The following is a 19,825-nucleotide window of genomic DNA, read 5'->3' on the forward strand; positions in this document are numbered from 1 at the left end:
TTTTGTGGGAAATTGAATGAGGAGCAGTTTCTGCCTCTTTCACAGATGTGGAAGGTACCAGGTGGATCCAATATCAAGCTTATTTGAAGCAGAGTTGATTCTCTCTCCTGCTTGCCACCCCCAGAAAAATACTTCTGTGCAATCTCTTCCAAGAGTTGTGGATATATACAGAATGCAGAGCTGCTTTTTGCTTTATCCTGAGCCAGTCCTAGTGTTGCCTAATCCCAGGAGTGTTGGGCCACGAACAAACATGCAGAACCCCATGTGGGATCCAGCATTTCCCAAAGATGTGGCACACGTTTGGATGCAAAACCCACAAGGGTTTCCAAATCTGTGAGTGATCGGTGAGCCTTTGCAGCAACTGTTACCCTGCACATGCCCGATCTCATCTGATCTCGGAAGCTAAGCAGGGTCAGGCCTGGTTAGTACTTGGATGGGAGACCGCCTGGGAATACCGGGTGCTGTAGGCTTATACCATGATCTCGGAAGCTAAGCAGGGTCTGGCCTGGTTAGTACTTGGATGGGAGACCGCCTGGGAATACCGGGTGCTGTCGGCTTATACCATGATCTCGGAAGCTAAGCAGGGTCAGGCCTGGTTAGTACTTGGATGGGAGACCGCCTGGGAATACCGGGTGCTGTCGGCTTATACCATAGTCTTTCAAGACTGAAGGTTGCCAACCATGCTGCCTTTCTGTCCAGAGTGATCGGTGAGGTGTGTTCCCCCCCTCCAATAAACCAAGTACCTGCTTCACTTCTCAGTCCTTGTATTGGAATCTCCCTCCTGGGTTTTGATTATCTCTTGCAAAAGCTCACATGGTCAAATAGCTGTGAGTTTTGAGTCCTCCGAGGAGCTGAGATGATATCCTAGGCTGACTCCAAGGGAAGGTTTGCAGGACCAGGAAGTTTACTGCCTCAGGAAGGGGAACCTCAGGTGAAAACCCCCACCTGTTTCAGCAGGTGAGTGCTGCTGGGGTGCATGCAGACAGAGGAAGACACTAGAGGAGGAATTGGCATGGCTTTTCCCACAAATAAACCCTTGCATTGGAGCAAACATGGTTGCGAACCCCATGAGTTGAAACTCACAGGTGTAGCTTTCCATGGATCTGTTGTGTGTCTGGTGTGGGCTTTGGGCAAAAGACGTTTCTGAGCTGAGCCTGCGATTGATCTTGGAGCCTTCTCACTACAAAGTGGATGATCTGCCTTGGAATGATAGTGTTTAGCTGTACAACTGGCCCGCAGACAACACAAATCTGTGGAAGGCAGGAATATTGAAATGGTGGGTGCCCATGACAGTGAACACTAAAGGAGGGGTGTGTGTGAGTGAGATGAATGCTTTGTTCCCCGTTTGTAGTCTGTGCAGAGAAGGTGGTCTTTCAGGGAAGGAAAAAGCATTCCCCTCCCTCGACCAGTCTTTCTGAGAGTCCCTTTCATGGGAACACAATAATTAGTGAGTTAAGTTGGACTTAAAAAGACCTGACAGCTGCCTGTGTGTTTAGGGTTCAGGGACTTGGGTCCAGGGACCAGCCAGTGGGATCCAGGAGGTCCTTGCTGTAGTCTGAGAACCAGAGGCTGAAGAGAGAGAGAGAGAGAGAGAGAGAGAGAGAGAGAGAGAGAGATGTGACATTTGGCAAGCACCCTTTCTTTCTAAATCTGCTCAGCCGTGACCTTGAGGGCTCACAGAACTGGGCACTGCGTGCGATGGGAGTTGTGGCTGCCCTCCAGCCTGCGCCTGTCACTAAACCTCTGGGCAAAAGCCCGACAGACACCGGAGAAGAGCGGATTGCTCTGCGCTTGCAGCTGCAAGAGTGACCTTTGGAGCGGACCAAGTGTCGACGTGATGGGCTGGGCAGCAGCCAGGGGCTGGCTATTCCTGGCTCTCCTTCCAGAGGCCAAAGGGAAGGCTCCAGTGTCCTCTGGGCTGAGCCTGGCTGCTGCTGGATGTGAAAGCCCAATTGGGGGGGGGGGGAAAGCACCTGGCAGATTTGGGGTGGGCACAGGAGGCGATGATGTGCTGCACCAGCCAGAAAGAAGCAGCCCAGGAGGGAGTCAGGGTTTGGGGGGGTCGGGAGGGGGGAAGGGAGGCACTGCCCGCCAGGTTTGGGGTGGGCACAGGGGGTGAGGGTGTGCTGGCACCAGCCAGAAAGAAGCAGCCCAGGAGGGAGGCAGAGTTGTGGGGGTCAGGAGAGAGGTGGGGGAAGGGGGGAGTGCCCTCCAGGTCTGGGATGGGCACAGGGGCCGAGCAGGGAGGGGGTGTCGGGAGGGAGGAGGGGCCTTTGCCCTGGCTGGCTGTGCGCATGCCTCTTGCGGGGAGGCGTCCCCGAGCCAGGCGCGGCCGGCGGAGCGAGGCTCCCCCCCGCAGCCTGCGCAGCCCCGAAGATGCGCGCCCGCCCAGGAGAGGCCGGCAGGCGCGGGCGGCCAGCGCGCTGAGGCTGGGCTGGGCGGGCGCCGCGGGTCGCTGTCCAGGGTGCTGAGCGCGCCGGAGGGACCTCGCCTGGCCTGCGGGAGCCATGGCCGCGCTGAGCCGGGGCGCCGGCGCCGCCTCCCTGCTGGCGCTGCTCTGCGGTAGGTGCCTCCCTGCGCGGGTGGAGGGGTCGGTGGGAGCCCCTGCCCAGAGTCCGCGCGCCTCCAGGGAGAGCCCGCCTGCACCCTCCCTGGCCACGCTGCCCTGCGGGTAAGCCCCACTGAGTGCGTGGAACTGGGCTCCGAGACCGCAGGGCAAGTGGAGATGCAGGCGAAGCCCCTGGAGGGTGGGCTGCGAGGCTCTGCACCTGCCCTTGGGCTTTCCTGGCCAGGGTGGGCGAGGTGGGCTGGGGGGTGTGGAGGGCTTGTCTGCAGCTGCTTGTTCGCCACCTCTTTTCCAGGGACTTCTCTCAAGTCTTCTCCTTTTGACAAAGCTGGACCTGGCAGTGCTTTGGGACGGATTATTGGGGGAGGGGGCACAGGGCTGCATCTCCTAATGGCAGCGATCAGATGGGGCACCTCACAGAGAAAGAGATGCTCACCTGTAGGGTTGCCCCGGGCACAGGCTGCCCAGTTAAGCCAGGAATCCATCCCAAGTTTGTGGCAGGGAGCAGTGGGAGGGTGGGGGAAATCAACAAGGCTGAGGAGAGAGGCTTGTGCCTAATTGTGGGCTAACCTATAGGGGAGACCATTCAGAGCGGGATACCACAGTCTTCTGAGACTGAAGGATGCCAACAACAAAATGTATAGGGGAGATGCACATTTTGGTATCAACCTAATTGGAAGGATTTGGGGAGAGGGAAGGAAGCATGCATTCGTCCCAGCTAACTGGGTAAGAGGCACTCTTTCAAATGGGTGCTCCTCTTTTTAGCAAGGGGAGAGTAACTGGCCCGTCTCACCCCAGCAGTGTCTTTACTAGGGGCTGCCTGCTGGTGTTCTTTTGGATCAGTTTAGATTGTGAGCCCTTTTGGGAAAGAGAGCTATTAGTTGTTTGATTTGTCTCCGTAAATCGCTTTGTGAACTTTTTTTTGTCGAAAAGCAGTATATAAATAATATTTTTAATAACAGTGTTCCTATCCAATTCTAGCAGCCCATGAATGCTTTGCAACGCACGAGTTTTATCCATTGCTATTTAGTAGGGTTTTGTTTCACATCTCACATCCGTAAGATAAAATGCACGTTTCATTTAAAAAATGGCTCTCTTTTGTTTCCTCTGTGCCCAAACAATGCTCGCGTGTGCATCAATCCTGCAAGAAAGGCTCGGGAGTGCTTGTAAAATGAGCCGAAACGAAACAGCGCAACAAAGCACTGGCTTCTTGGCTCAGGGAAGTCCAGAGTTTTGTTCTTGGACACCAGACCTCTGGGGATTCAGTGGGCACAGTTTGCTTGGCACTAAGAAAGTCACTTTGGATTGTTAGTACGCTCTACGTGCCTGGCAGTTTGCAAGAAAGAGCACTCAGATTGTTGTGCAGTGTTCATTCCCACAACCTTGGCACTGGCTGCTTAAGTGAACTTGTACAAATTGTGGCCCAGAGGTCTATAAACTTGCTGGGATTGAGACAATATTCTGGTGGTGACAGTGCTAAGGCATCCTAGTCCTTTAGAGCTCCTGGGGAAGAATACTGATAAAGAGCACTGAGATGATACTATTAGCAGTGGGTCTATGTGCCTTGTGGAGCCCTCAGTTGGGTTGTTTTCTCATTCAGATGTTAAGCTGTTTTTGAGAATACTGTAAAATCTGGGAATGGAGCAGCACATGCTGGTTAAAAGAAATAAAATAAAAATGGTGGTGGTGCAATCACAACAGAAGATTCACAGACTTTTAAAAAAATTGTGTTTGTATGAGGCATATTTGAATTCAAAGCTTTCTGTAGAAAGACCATGTTTGCCTTTAAGAGTCACAAGATAACTTGTCACATTGGGATATGTAAATTAGTAACTCTGGCTTACATAACTTCTGGCTAGCTGTGTGTCAAATGCACCCAGCCATCGCTGTGTCCATTTCAGTTTTAGCGAGTTAAGCACTTTCTGAAATCTCCAGAGGCAGCAATTCAGAAGGGAAGCACACCTCACAAAGCTGTAAAGCACCGTTCAATCCAGCACCGAGTTACTGTTAAATATGGATTATTAGTATGAGATCAGCCTGGAGAGGAAGCTGTTTTGCAAATCCGGTTGCCTAAACCATTTTCAATGAATAAATGCCAGCAATGAATTAACATATTATGTTTCCACTGAGAATTAGAAGAGACTGAATAACAGATTGCTCTCTCTCTCTCTCTCTCTCTCTCTCTCTCTCTCGTTGTTTCCCCGGTTTTCCCCTAAATGTCTTCTGCCCCTTACGTTCACACATGCAAACTGCTACTTCTGTGTCTCGGTGGTCCTGCTCCGTGGTCCTGCAGTGGGTGTTTGCTCTGCCGTCTGTGTAAAAGTACCATCAGAGACAGAGGCAGTCCAGGGATCGCACATGAAGTTGTTGTGTATCTCCTGTATGAAACGGGAAGAAGTTTCTGCCACCACTTTGGTGGAATGGTACTACAAGGCTGATGGAGGCAAAGATGTGCCAGTAAGTAACTGCGGGTGGCTGAAACTATGAGCAGGTGAGATGGGACAATGGGATTGGGAGACAGAGCTTGTTTTGTTCCCTTCCTTGCTCAGAGGAATAAGGTACAAAGGGAAAACTTGTGTAACATTTATGACTCCACAGAAATAGAAACAGACGACTTTGCACACAGTGAAGGTGTGACTTTGATTCACTACCCACTAACCCGGTGACAAACCAGCAGTGCAGACTGAATCTGTTCTCCAGTCCTGATCTGGGAGCATTCCAGCCCAATCCTATCCACACTTTCCTGGGAGTAAGCCCCACTGACTCTAATGAGACTTACTTCTGAGTAGGCATACATATGATTGGGCTCTCAGTCTCTTAAGAATGGCAACTTGCCTCTTGGCAACTATTAGTTGCCACGTCAGAAATGAATACCAGGCTGCCACTACGCCCTCAAGTACTGTCCTATAAGAGAGGTTTCCTTTCCATACATTAGGGTTGGACCCCCATTATGTGCTTATGCAGCTAGTATAAGAGAGTTCCTGAAACAGATTGGATGGGGCAGGAAATGGATGAACTGAGGGGGAAAGAATTGGAACAAGGTAAGAGACTTAAAGTGCATCTGTCTCCTACATTAACCTACTAGACTTTCCAGCCCCAGAAAGTCTCTGACAGAGACAGCCTTGAATTGACTGTATTTTCATTGAACAGTTCTTGGCCCATCAAAGTGGAATCTGGCCTCTCCCTCTTTCTCTCTTGTGTTGGTTGATTACCAGACAGTTTTGAGAGGGCTGTTCCCACTGGTGCATCCTTTACTGGTGCATACGACCTGCTGAGGTTACCTGTACATGAGGCCTTGTGGCAAGAATGTAGGGGATTCTTTCCTGCAAGAGTTACAGAGTGTGAATGAGAATTACCAACTATTTAGGCAATGGATTGGAAAGAATAAATCCTGGAGAGTTTATTGCTGGGGAGGGTGTACATATCTGTGCACATGCTACGCTTTTATATCTTCATTTGCTCCATCTACTCTTTTATGCTCCATGCTACTCTTTTAGATCTTCATCTTGATCCAAAATATTCCCAAGGAAGTTGTGCTGGCAAAACAAAAGATTAAATTTTGATTTATTCATAGCATAGCCAAAGAAGTTGAGTTGGTGGGATGAAGGTCTTTTCAATGCCTTCTCTTTTTATTTCTGTTTCTTCTGTGTTGTTTTTTTAATGCCACTTGCCAAAGCATCATGTCAGCTACCTGTTTGCTTAGATGTCACTGTGGCATCAGCTCCACCAGTCCAGGGTGGTTGATTACCTCTGAGGCTGCTGTCTAATTTTCTGCCTTGCTTTCTTGCTTCCAGAGCGTGCATTAGAAAAGAAGACGTCTGAGCAAAGGCAGCACTCTGTGAAGTTGCTTTCAAATATCTCTTTTACATGTTTTATTCCCTAAAGGGAACCACAAAGCAGTAGAAAGCAGTGCAGCTGGCTGGAACTGACCGCACTCTTCTTCCTTCTAATCCCTGTAGATCTACGAGTATCGGAATGAGCAACGGGAACTCGAGAGCCGCTTCAGTGGCCGGCTCCAGTGGAATGGGAGCAAAGACATGCAGGACGTGTCCATTTCTGTGCTCAACATCACCCTGAATGATTCAGGGATTTATACCTGCAATGTTACCCGGGAATTTGACTATGAGATCCATCGGCCAGTCTTCACGAGCACCACGCTGATCCGTCTCACAGTGGTGGAGGCAGGTATGATGGACTGTCTCTTGTATAGTTATTTATGGGGCATGTTGCCAATGGTCTGGACCACTGCTAGCAAAATGGAGGAAGAGGGAGTACTTGGGTTTCAAACCACTTCTCTTACACCTGCCATTTCCACCCCTTGCTAGCTCAGTGATCTTTCCAGCACAAGCATAAAGAAGACTTTCTTGGTGGCCACCAAATCCTCCTGTGTGGTTGGCAAGCCACGTGTAACATTTTGCTGCCATTAAAAGCTTTATGCTACTTTGATTAGTGTCTGGTTGGGCAGGGTTTCCTGCCCTGGAAACCCTGGCCTCTGAGCGGCCCGCTTGGAGGCAGGCTGTGCAGCATGGCCTTTCCCAGTTTGAAGAGACACTTGGCCAACAGTCTGAGGCAAAAAGGCAAAGAAGGAAGGCCCATAGCCAGGGAGACAGACCAGGGACAGACTGCACTTGCTCCCGGTGTGGAAGGGATTGTCACTCCCGAATCGGCCTTCTCAGCCACACTAGACGCTGTGCCAGAACCACCTTTCAGAGCGTGATACCATAGTCTTTCGAGACTGAAGGTTGCCAATATACATATATACGGTTGGGCAAAACCAAATTTCCTGCAACCCATGGCAGGCGCACAGCTCAAACCTATGGAGTGTGTGCGTGTTTGCTTATTTAGTTCTGTCTTTTCAAAAGCCATGTTTCTTTTTTTTTTTTTAATCTACAATTGCAAACCTGACAACTCGAAGTTATAGCAGTCATGAGAGACTGTCATCATTAGTCAAAGGGACAAGTGAGTTATCCAACTTAAGCTCCTGGATGGTGTTGGCCTTAGGAAACATTTGCAGTCATCCAGATATTTGGGCTGTTTCTAAGCTTCTTCTCACACTCTTTTCTCACTGCTTCCTAAAATAGCCCACCAGTGAGCCCAGACAGACCTTTTAAAAACCAGGAACTAAAATGTACCTGCTGAGTCATCCTGTTTGGCATCCTCCCCCACACCCACCATATGTTGTGGGGGCTTGATGCAAAAGATCTTTGTGAGTTGAAAACTGGAGGCTTCTGCTTCTGTTTGCTCACTTCCCCAAGCAGGCTCCCCCCCCCCCCGCCGCCTTAAGAGTTTTGGGAAATTCATGCCTCTGATGTGCTGTATTTATTGTAAGGTGTCAACAAGACTAGGGTCATCAGGGAGAAAGATCATCAGCAGACAATTCTCCACTGGTTTGCTGAAAGCACTGTGGCTTCCTTCCCAAAGAAAGCAGAGCTGCTTGGTGGTTGAACTAAAGATGGCGTTCTCCTGTTACCTCTTCTCCTTTACACTGTGTCTATATTGTTCTCTGTGTGTGTGTGTGTGTGTGTCTCTCTCTCTCTCTCTGTGTCACCCCCTCCCTCTCCCCACTCACTCCACCCACCTCTGCATAGCCTTGTCTCTGTGTTCCCCTCCTCTGTATTTGTTCCTTGCTGAATTGTCTCTGTTTCTTGGTGGTTCTCTCTGTTTCCTTGTCTTCAGCAAAATGTACCACATCTACAGATGGGGAAAATAAAGGAACAGGAAACCAAAAGGAAAGGTTCCCTCCGGGATGGGCTGGAATAAACATGAGTGCCAAGTGAAGTATGTCATCGGAGCGATCTGCATGTCTGAGCATGCGCTGAGAAGGCACTGCTGCAGTGCATGTTTGATGTCAGCTTTCGTACCAGAGGTTTAGCAGGAGGTGGGGGTGTGTGTGGCATCACAGGGTCTTTTAGGAGACAGTAGAACCTCAGTTGTCTCACTCAGTCCTGTCTGAAACCACCTCGTATAGCCTTGCAGCATTCTTGCTTATCCAAAGCTCTGATTAGCCAAACGTTTGCGAACTTGGGTGATGAACGTCTTTCCTGTCTTGGATGATTATTTCATGGAAACTGTAAAAACCACTACAGGCATTTTGTCTGTGGAAAAGCAGTATTAGATATGTATGTGTTCAAATGCCCTGAGGTTGTACTGTTCTATAGAGCCAAGTCAGAAGGGATCCACACGTGGTTTACTGCAGCTGACTGGCGAATGGGAAGCGGACACCGTTAGATTCCAGGGTTTCAATAGGCTGTGATTTCCATTGGCACCACCCGTTCTGTAAGAGCCAGTAGGCCTCCTGAGCTGCCTCAGAAATTGAGAGTCTGGCAACAAAAGCTGACCACCCAGTTTCTGCATGCCAGTGCTTCAATGGAGGAAGACATAGAAAGCCACATGGCTATCACAGATATGCAGTGTGCTAGATCCCATAAATGTGGTTTTGCTCGTCTGGCTCTTAGAATGCCTCAGTGATCTCTTTGTTCTTTCCCCCCAACAGCTGGAGAAGACTTAACTTCTGTCATCTCTGAAATAATGATGTATATTCTCTTGGTCTTCCTCACTTTGTGGCTGCTGATAGAAATGATTTATTGCTACAGGAAGGTCGCCAAAGCAGAGGAGGCAGCCCAGGAAAATGCGTATGTGTAAACCCTGCAGTTGCTTTAGGATGGGGGGGAGTGTCAGGCAGGGGCAAGTTACAAACGCTATACAAGCAATAGGGAATGGAGGCTGTAATGCGCAGCTGGTGCTCTGCCTGGTGGAGTTTCCCATTCACTTCAGTGGAGTTCTGCATATGCGTGGGCATCCATTGGCGTGACAGACAGAGACAGCCCACTGGAGTTTGATGCAGGCCCGTAGCCAGGATTCTAGAGGTGGGGGGGAGACTATTTTTTTTTAAAGGGGGGCAATGCTGTCAGGTATCTATGCTGGTGGGCAAAATGAAAGGGTAAGTCTGGAGAAACATCAAATACCCAAAACTCCCCCAAATGTCATGAAGAGAAAATAATTTGGTTGTTTTTTTTTGAAAGATGCATTCATTATCTGTAAAGCAATGGAACAATAATTTGCATAGAATAAATGCATCTCTGCATGCAATGTAAAAATGTATTGCCTACACAGAAATAACATGCAACATATCCTTTCATTTACACACCAGTGCAATACACAGGCCTGCAACCCTGCAAAAGTAAAACATATCACTGTGAAGCAGGTAGTATTTACTTGTATTGAAAGTGCCTATTTAACAGCTATATAGCACCTATCTAACACCTATATAATGCCTATCTAGTGCCTATGCAATACCTATTGAGCACCTATAGAGCACCTACATAGCGCCTATTTAACAGCTATTCAGCACCTGACACCTATACAGTGCCTATATAGCGCCTATCTAACACCTATATAGCGCCTATCTAATGCCTATATAGCACCAATCTAGCACCTACATAACACCTATACAGCACATATGTAGCACCTAGTTAGCGCCTATCTAGCACCTACATAACACCTATTTAACGCCTATACAGCGCCTATATAATGCCTATAACACCTATATAGCGCCTCACCTATTTAGCGCCTATCTAACAACTATATAGCATCTATTTAACACCTATCTAGCGCCTACATAACACCTATCTAGCGCCTATTTAACACCTGTCTAACACCTACATAACACCTATATAGTGCCTATTTAACACTTATATAGCGCCTATCTAGCACGTATATGGCATATTTTAAAACCTATACAATGCCTATCTAGCACCTACATAACACCTATTTAATGCCTATACAGCGCCTATATAATGCCTGTCTAGCAGCTATTTAGCGCCTATCTAGTACCTACATAACACCTATTTAACGCCTATACAGCGCCACTTAGCGTCTATTTAACACCTATATAGCGCCTATCTAACTATATATTTAACACCTATATAGCGCCTATCTAACACCTATTTAACACCTATCTAGCACCTACATAACACCTATTTAATGCCTATCTAGCATCTATATGGCATCTATTTAACACCTATACAGTGCCTATCTAGCACCTACATAACGCCTTTATAGCGCCTAAATAGCACCTACATAACACCTATACAGTGCCTATATAATGCCTATCTAGCACCTATTTAATGCCTATATAGCGCCTAAATAGCACCTACATAACAATTATACAGCACCTATATAATGCCTATCTAGCACCTATTTAGCGCCTATCTAGCACCTACTTAACACCTATTTAATGCCTATATAGTGCCTATTAGCGTATATTTAACACCTATATAGCACCTATATGGCATCTATTTAACACCTATACAGTGCCTATCTAGTGCCTATCTAGCACCTACATACCTATTTAACTCCTATGCAGCGCCTATAACACCTATATAGCGCCTAACACCTATTTAGCGCCTATCTAACAACTATATAGGGTCTATTTAACACCTATCTAGCACCTACATAAGACCTATTTAACGCCTATATAGTGCCTATTAGCGTCTATGTAACACCTGTATAGCGCCTTTCTAACTATATAGCGTCTATTTAACACCTATATAGTGCCTATATGACATCTATTTAATACCTATATAGTGCCTATCTAGCACCTACATAGCACCTATTTAGTGCCTATGTAGCACCTACATAACACCTATTTAACACCTATATAGTGCCTATTAGTGTCTATTTAACACCTATATAGTACCTATCTAGCGCCTATATAATGCCTAACACCTATATAGTGCCTATTTTACATCTATATAGCGCCTTTCTAACACCTATCACCTATATAGTGCCTCTCTAGCAACTATATAACATTTGTCGATGACACATTGCTGATGCATTGATACAGATTAAAATAAAATTTATTTACATAAAAGCAAGAGGAAAGATGCTAGTCAACTACAGTAACGCCATTGGAACACTAGGTTTTTTGTTTTTTTTTAGCTAGTGTTCATTACTTTTAAAAAGGAAAGTACAGAAGAGTTAAATTTACTGACTACCTGGTTGAGCTGAATTCTCCCAGCTTTCTGAGAGATGAATCTCCTTAGAACCAGGGTGGATCCAGTGTCTGTATTTGGGAAGGGGCCATGAGCTCTACCTTCAGTGCCCAGGTCAAACAGGCAGGTAGCTGGTAACCAATCTGGGCGTAACACTTCTGTGGACATTTGCTGGGCAGGCAGACCTGGGTCTCGGCTCCCACCTGGACTGGGAGCCCAGGTCTACCTGCTTCGGTAGACCTGGGCTCCTGCTTGAGCTTATAGCCTACATATGAAGAGGCCTGCTGAATCAGGCCAAAGGCCCATCTAGTCCAGCTTCCTGTATCTCATAGTGGGCCACCAAATGCTTCAGGGAGTACAAAAGACAGCAAGACACAACCTGCATCCTGGTGTCCTGTCCTGCATCCGGCATTGAGATAACCTACTTCTAAAATCAGGAGGTTGCACATACCTATCATGACTTGTAACTTGTGATGGACTTCCTCCAGAAATTTGTCCAATCCCCTCTTAAAGGCATCTAAGCAAGTTGCCATCACCACTTCCTGTGACTAGGAGTTCCACAGACTAATTACACGCTGGGTAAAGAAATATTTTCTTTTGCCCATCCCAACTCTCCCAACACTCAATTTTAGTGGCTGTCCCCTGGTTCTGGTGTTATGTGAGAGAGAAAAGAACATCTCTCTAGCCATCCCTTGCATAATTTTATATGTCTCAATCATGTCCCCCCTCAGGCGAGCGCCCTTCCCTGCTGGCAGGACAGTTGGGGGGGTATCCACCCATGGCCTCCCCTGGATCTGCCCCTACTTAGAACCTTTCCCACACTTAAGTTCTTGGTTCTCTTTAGCTCAAATGCTTTCCATGTTTTCTCCCACCAGAAAAAGGGTCTCTCCAGCCCCCAAGCAGCAGCCATTAATTTTAAAAGTATATCTGAAAGGCAAGAACCTGCCCCCATGATTTATCCGAACAGAAACATTTCTCCCTGCCCCCCACAGCAGTACCATTATAGTAATTGGCATGTTCCACAGTAGAAGAAACAGCACCCTCCCTTCCCCCAGCCAGTACAAGGAGAAATCTCTCCCAACCTTCTTGTAGCTGCTCTTGACCAGCCCCACTCTCCATGTGCTCTGGATGGGGGCAGGGTGAACAGAGGTCATAACTTCCAAGGAACCCCCAAGGACCCTGTTCTACTCACTCCACACACATGCACTCTCTCTCTCCTCCCCAGTCCCTGCCAGAGGCACCCAGCTGTCTTCCTTCCTGTGCACAAAAAATGTTGCCAAAAGGGCTTCAAATCACCCCCAACTGACGCCAGATTAAATAAAGAGAACAGGTTTGGAAAAAATGCTAGCGGGGGCAAACTGCTGGCTCGGGGGGGGGGGGAAATCCCCCCTGGTTCCCCCCGCTACGGCCCTGGTTTGATGGGCATCAGAGCACATGCAAGTGGCTCTGGATTGGAGCAATGGTCATAAGATGCTGCCTTGCACACTTGGCCCATCTAGACCAGTCCTCTTTCTCATTAGCTACTCTCCAAGATACTTAAATAAATAAATCCCACACTGGAGATGTCAAGGATCAAACCTGCGACCATTTCAGTGTTCTGGCACTGAACCACAGTCCCTCACCATAGTGTTATTTTTTTTAAAGTGTGCTTCCATTTGGGTTACTTCTTATGGTGCTCTCTGCACCTTGACTTACAGAACCGACTACCTCGCCATCCCTTCAGAGAACAAGGAAAACTGTGCTGTGCCTGTGGAAGAGTAGGAGATGAGAATCACAAGAACAGATTTGCAACAAAGGTAAGAAAGCCCAAGACTAGCTGGCTAGTCAGGTGAAATGTGTACAGCATTAGAGATCCTGGAATCCCGAGGAAATCACTTAGCTTCACTTTGAAAAGGGTTTCAAGGGAAGGTTCGTAGACAGAAAAAAGGGCATCCGTGGATGGATCTGTCAGTTTCAGCTTGCTTCTAAGTGACACCTGTAACGAGTTTTGTGGGATAGACTTGAATGGTTGCAAGATCCAGCTGGACATGTGCAAGGCCTTTCCCCTGAGTCTCAATGTGCTGGGTTCTGAATTCTGTGTTTACAGCATTCCATGGAATTCTTGCTTCTCCCCTTTCTGTAGGTTTTAAGTTGATTTTGTCATGTGGCCCAGATATAGCAGATAATCAGGTGCTTGGATAAATAAGTGAAGCCCTACCCAATATTCCTCTTTTATGTTGGTCATATACCTTTGAGTGTAGCATTTATTGAGGAATTCAGAGACCATTTCAATACCCACGGGCACCCTCCCACTAGTGTATAGAGCTGTAACTCCCTTTTTTCTCAGATTGTAACCTAGTGCCAGTGGAAAATGACTATGGATTATTTTACACAAATTGTTGTTTGTGTAAATTGTTGTTGTGTTACCTATGCTCTGGCAGCTTCCATGGAACATGTTGTATATAGGGCTACTATTAGGGATTTTGTCTCACCTGATTTCCGGGCCACTTCTAAATACAATTAAAAGTGCTGGTGTTAGCATTTCCTGCCATCGTTTAATGTATAAAGTTCTGTTGAAGTGTACTTTGAGTATACTTATGCATAGAAGAGAGATATAACTTTTTTTTAAACAATGCAAATCAGAGTTGCAAATCTATGCTTTTTAAAAAAAAATTGTAAAGGAATGGCTAGCTAAAAGGCCAAAAATATACTGACACAGCCATTCCTATACATAGCAAATATATTGCTCGTATATGACTACGGACAGGTGAAAATGAATCAGAGCTTAGTTTAGGTGTATACCACCAACCATCAATGGGTGGGAGAGAAAACAAATGTACTTCTTTTACTGGTGGTCGGTTCTAAGCATTCTCTTCATTTGGTTCCACCGGTGAAAAGTGGGATTAGAAAGTGCTGATGTTCACTATTTAAGGGTGTAAATTGTGCATACGTATCACTGTAGATTTGCACTGCAGTTGAACTTAATGAATTTTACACAAAGAGATTGTTATCCAGCCTTCTGAATGTGGAAGATCTGCCTTTTCTGAATCTTGTTTTCAGAGGTGCTGCAGCCACAAGGACCAAGTCACTGCAGGCATGTTTGTGGGAGCCAAACAAGAACTACAAAGGAAGTACAAATCCATTTTCTGGGACACTGCACAGCTTTGACTTCATGCCTCTCCCAGCCACCTTGTGCTATCTGCCCATTTGCTAAAGGACTTGCCTTTGAATTAGGCTAAGGGGTAAAGATAGAGCAGTGCCTCCCTCACCATCTCCCCAACAGCTTTGTATATACTAACTCATCTCATCTCTTACTAACACACACTTTTCCTTAGGTGCTTTCAGATATAGCAGATACTCTGGGCAAAGTGGGGTGACAGTGCTTGGGTGCCAGCTAGTGCACAGGTGTTCATTTCATGTTCACCTATTTTGCTGTATCAAAGCATTTCCCTCCCAGGCTTTCAGCAGAGAGGCTGAAAGTTGTTCTGTCTTTTGACTGATCCCTTCATGACCAGAGGAGGGAGCAGGTATGGGAAATGAGCTGTGCCTGAGGCTGTGGTATAAAAAGAAAACAAGGCACCAGCAGTGGGGGACATTTCTGGGGTTCTTACTGATAGATCAAAAGGGTAGTAGTACTGTATAGGTTTAGACTTGGGGTAAGAGTGGCACCTGAAAGCACCCTTTTTTGTATGATATGCTAGCTCCATATTGCACCACTTCATGCTACATCATACTGCATCCAGTGCATGTAGGACAGTGTAAATTTAGCCAGGTGTTCAGTCAAACATGTATAGCACATTTTGAAAAGAATTACAGGTGACAGGGGCAGTTACAGGTGGCCATTTTAGTACTGTTCTAGTTGGCCAGGTCACCCAGAGGTGAGCAAGGGAACTCATCCCAGAGGTGCATGGGTTTGCTCAGGCCAGGTGACCTTTGGACTTGGCAGCTTCTGTTTCCAAGAGGAAACTCCTGCTTTTTAAAATAGGTGCCTAGTGAGGAGATATTTAGGCGCAGCAGCTCTGCTCTGCTTCTCACAGTACTGTGCTTGATGGCTGTAATCAAACCTATCAGCCATTTGCCCTTGGGTGATGCAACTGATTCATTACTAAGGTGGTATGGCCAAGCCATACCACCTTAGTATGTATTTGCTGTATTTGCTTAGTAATACCTTTGCTGTATTGTCCAGCCCCCAGGATGAAAACTATTAGAAGAGAGAAGTTTGAATTGAGTTACTGTAATGTTTCTACTAAACGTGAAGGGGACGTGCGTAATGCAGCAAAGCGAAACGCGAACAAATTAGTTTGCTGGATGAACCCACCAGGATGGCAGCTCCAAGGGGGGGCAGGAGAGTGTGACATTTCTTGCCTAGGCATGTTAGCACCTATCTTCTTTTACATTGAGACATCACATTCAATAAGCGTTAAAAAGACTTATGCTGTAAGTCAGAAACAAAGGCTGCAATCCTGTGCCTGAAGGGAGGGCACCAGGATGAGGTCCCTTGTTATCTGGTGTGCTCCCTGGGGCATTTGGTGGGCTGCTGTGAGATACAGGAAGCTGGACTAGATGGGCCTAGGGCCTGATCCAGTGGGGCTGTTCTTATGTTCTTAACTACAATTCCCAGGAAGCCTTGCAGGTCTCTTGTTATCTGGTGTGCTCCCTGGGGCATTTGGTGGGCCGCTGTGAGATACAGGAAGCTGGACTAGATGGGCCTATGGCCTGATCCAGCGGGGCTGTTCTTATGTTCTTAACTACAATTCCCAGGAAGCCTTGCAGGTCTCTTGTTATCTGGTGTGCTCCCTGGGGCATTTGGTGGGCCGCTGTGAGATACAGGAAGCTGGACTAGATGGGCCTATGGCCTGATCCAGTGGGGCTGTTCTTATGTTCTTAACTACAATTCCCAGGAGGCCTTGCAGGTCTCTTGTTATCTGGTGTGCTCCCTGGGGCATTTGGTGGGCTGCTGTGAGATACAGGAAGCTGGACTAGATGGGCCTTTGGCCGGATCCAGCGGGGCTCTTCTTATGTTCTTACGCTTTCTTGGGAGGAAGCCCCACTGAACACAATGCAACTTCTGCATAAATGTGCATAGGCCTATGTTGAGCACTCTGACAGCACAATCCTAAACATCCGTGTTTCTCAAACTTTTTAACACTGGGACCCCTTTTTTAGAATGACAATCTGTCAGGACCCACTGGGCGTGATGTTGTGGCCAGAAGTGACATCATTAATCAGGAAAATTTTTAACAACCTATACAACAAAATCAAATCAAGCCAATTAGAAGTTTACAATAAGAATAAGTTCAAACACTTATTTAAAAAGAACCCTCCTAACTTTCCCAAGCAGTTGCTGACCTGTTTAAAAAAATTCTCCAAACATCCCAAAAGCTGCAATCCTATCCATCTTTGCCCAGGAGTAAGCCCCATTGACTATCATTGTTAAAAGCATACAGAGTAGTCTGTTAAAAGTACAGATCTGTAACATTTCCCCAACACCAGTCACATACCATGGTGGCATCAAGTCTAACATATTAAAAATAAAATATGCATTGAAATGAATGGAGACCCACCTGAAACTGGCTCACAACCCACTAGTGGGTCCCGACCAGGGTTGGGAACTCGGAATACTCAGACTCGAGTCACGATAATGCATGTTTTTCACTGACGGCTAACTTGTGAGGCACACGCGTGGAAGACTTTGAAAAAGAACCAAGTCAGGCGCCCTGACTCCACATTTGTCCCCATGCATGCTGACCTGAGTCTGCCTGTGCCTGGGTGTCCTTGCTTACTGTTTTTGTGGCATGAAAAACCACATGGGCCAGCATTCTGACTCAGTGAGCAGCAGGGAGTTTCAGCCACAAGGCAGGGAAAAGTTAATGCTTCCTTTCCCAGCCAAGTGGGAGAGAGGAGGCAGAAGCGGGTTTTTTGCCCTCTGTGATAGGAAGGAATGGATGAGCACACTGGATCATCCATTGGCTGTGGGAGGGCAGGAGGAGGAGCCCAAGGGGGTTCTTGCCTTATGTTTGGCTGCAGAAGCCCAGGGAGGAGGGGAAAGGGGGAGGCTGTCGATATCGATCATGCTTTCCTCCACATGGTTACTGAAAGCTCTGTTGTTACTTGGGCAGAGGAAGTCTCACTGAATGACTGGCTACAGTGGAACTACTACTGAGCAGGACTGCAAGCCTTGCAGCTGCTGCCTTTGACCCTCCTCCCTCTTGCCACTTCTGTCCCCACTCTCTCGCAGTCCTTCCCATCACTCCTGTCCTGTTTACAGATGGGTGGGGACATCGAGTGAGTGAGAAAGAGAACTTCGACACACATACACAAACACCCCGGCACCAGCCCCATTTTTCAATGGAGCCGTGGCAGACTTTTTAAAGGGGGGGAAGACTCAAGTCTTTTAGAGACACTAAAAGGGTGACTTGGCGACTCGGAAAATGCCCCCATTAGAACTCTTTGAGTCAAGTCGTGGGGATGGTGACTCGGTGACTTGACTCAAGCTGTGCTGGGTTTTCCAATCCCTGGTCCCAATCCACAGTTTGAGAAACACTGCTATACATGTTTACACCCATTGTATTTAGTGAGGCTTACTCTGTATAGGATTGCAGCCCTAAATCTATGGATTGCAGTTAAACACACTTCACTTTGCCATGAATTAACTGAACAGAAGTTTGGTTATCTGCTGTTGCAAGAAAGGTTCATGAGTTAGTTTTAAAGGCTCCAGCTGAGTTATTACTGCAACTTACTCCAGTACCAGAATGAAGACTTCGATCCTGGTGCATAAAGGGCTCCTTCAAGCACCCCCAGGGAGTTGGGGCTTGCTCAGTGCGGCTGTTGGTTGGATGTGGCACAAAACCTGTGGAACAAAACAAAAACAAAAACCCAACAACTTTTGAAAGTCCCCTCAGTTTCAAAAGTGATTTGCCCTGTAGCAGGGACAGGAAATGTAGCACAATCCCACTTGCCAGAGGATTAAAAATGTTTTGCTGCCATTGAAGTGAGTGATGGCTTCCACAGTCAAGCTACTTAGGAGTAAACTACTAGGAAAGGTTATGGAGCACTTCACCCTACCCTTTCATAATAGGTAAAAAAAATAGTTTCTCTGTCACAGACCCCATACATAATATTCCCGCTATCAAGACGCGCTAGCATCATCTACACACCACAGATCACAAATGCATCACTTGCTGCACCCAGCCATCCTACAACAGGTCAGTCAGCATGTTCCTAAACCAAAAGGAAGGTAAGAGAGAAACGGAGGCACCTGGGATTGTGCGTTGGGGCAGGAAACAGTAGAAAGGGGAGCCAGGATGGGCGTGTCTTGATTGTGTGATTTTTCCCTTGTGGTTGACCTGATATGAAGCCAGGCCTCCTGAGCTTGGCGGTTCTGCTGCACTTGAACTTCCAGACCTGAGCTTTGCTCAGAGTTGCATGTCTGTATGAATGCATGCATGTGCACAGGTACAGTACACCCTGCTTGAAGTGGCTGGGCAGGGTTTTTCTTAAGTCTAAGGCTTCTGTCTTTATTTTGCTTTTAATTTGCAGCGTAGCTCTGAATGTCACTCTCCTGATCCAGTCCTGTCTGGATCTCAGCTCTGTGTTCTTCACCTGACATAATAAAATCCAACTACTATCCCCCTCCCCATGATGGAGTAATTAAATAGTTTTAAAACTGGAAGCTTCTCCAAAAGAAATAACAATAGAGATAATCCCTTTGCTTTTTATCCTCATCTCAACTACTGTCGTATATGTATATACATTTTAAAGGACACTTTCTTGCGTCCATCTTGTCAACCAGTAGCATATGGGGATCTTCCAACTGCTGAGCGCCTTATGTTGGCATGCAGAGAAAAGCTTGTATAATGTCTTCGTTTCACAGGTTGGTTGTGTCTCCTGTCCAGACTCAAGAAAGATTCCCGCTGTGTATGTGGAAAAGATGCAGGCGCCTTAGAGAATGAGGCAGCAAAATTAAAAGCAAAAAAACCCACGTGATGCTTTGTCAGTTGTTCATTATATTTATTCATACTTTTATTCCATTTTTTTCCTAGCTACTTTACATTAAGTTTTTGGCTTTGTAGCCTTTATAACGCCTAAATTCTAGCTGTCAAGTTTTTTTAAAATCAATTTGTATTGGACCTTGCGCACAGCGCAAAGCTTATTATAATTACAGAATCAGACACGCAGACAGCCAGACAGCTCCTACAGACATGACCAGGGTTCCTTCGGCATGTGGCCTTGCTCCAGAGTCTCCACAGTCCATTCTAGCTTTAAGAAATAGTTGAGAGGGGGGAAA

General features: G+C 46.9%; 1 protein-coding gene and 1 pseudogene across 1 annotated transcript; both read left to right on the forward strand.

Annotated features, from left to right (window-relative positions):
• The first annotated feature begins 350 nt into the window (after positions 1 to 350).
• On the forward strand, positions 351 to 470 carry LOC136662572 (5S ribosomal RNA; annotated as a pseudogene).
• Positions 471 to 2,490: 2,020 nt separating this feature from the next.
• On the forward strand, positions 2,491 to 14,699 carry SCN3B (sodium voltage-gated channel beta subunit 3). The gene is made up of 6 exons (XM_066639686.1): positions 2,491 to 2,562; positions 4,860 to 5,023; positions 6,526 to 6,751; positions 9,060 to 9,198; positions 13,257 to 13,355; positions 14,599 to 14,699. The coding sequence occupies exons 1-5, from the start codon at positions 2,508 to 2,510 to the stop codon at positions 13,318 to 13,320; spliced, it is 648 nt and encodes a 215-aa protein (XP_066495783.1). The 5' UTR covers positions 2,491 to 2,507; the 3' UTR covers positions 13,321 to 13,355; positions 14,599 to 14,699.
• Positions 14,700 to 19,825: the final 5,126 nt, after the last annotated feature.

Source organism: Tiliqua scincoides, chromosome 11, assembly GCF_035046505.1.
Source record: "Tiliqua scincoides isolate rTilSci1 chromosome 11, rTilSci1.hap2, whole genome shotgun sequence".
In the NCBI taxonomy this organism is placed as follows: domain Eukaryota; kingdom Metazoa; phylum Chordata; class Lepidosauria; order Squamata; family Scincidae; genus Tiliqua; species Tiliqua scincoides.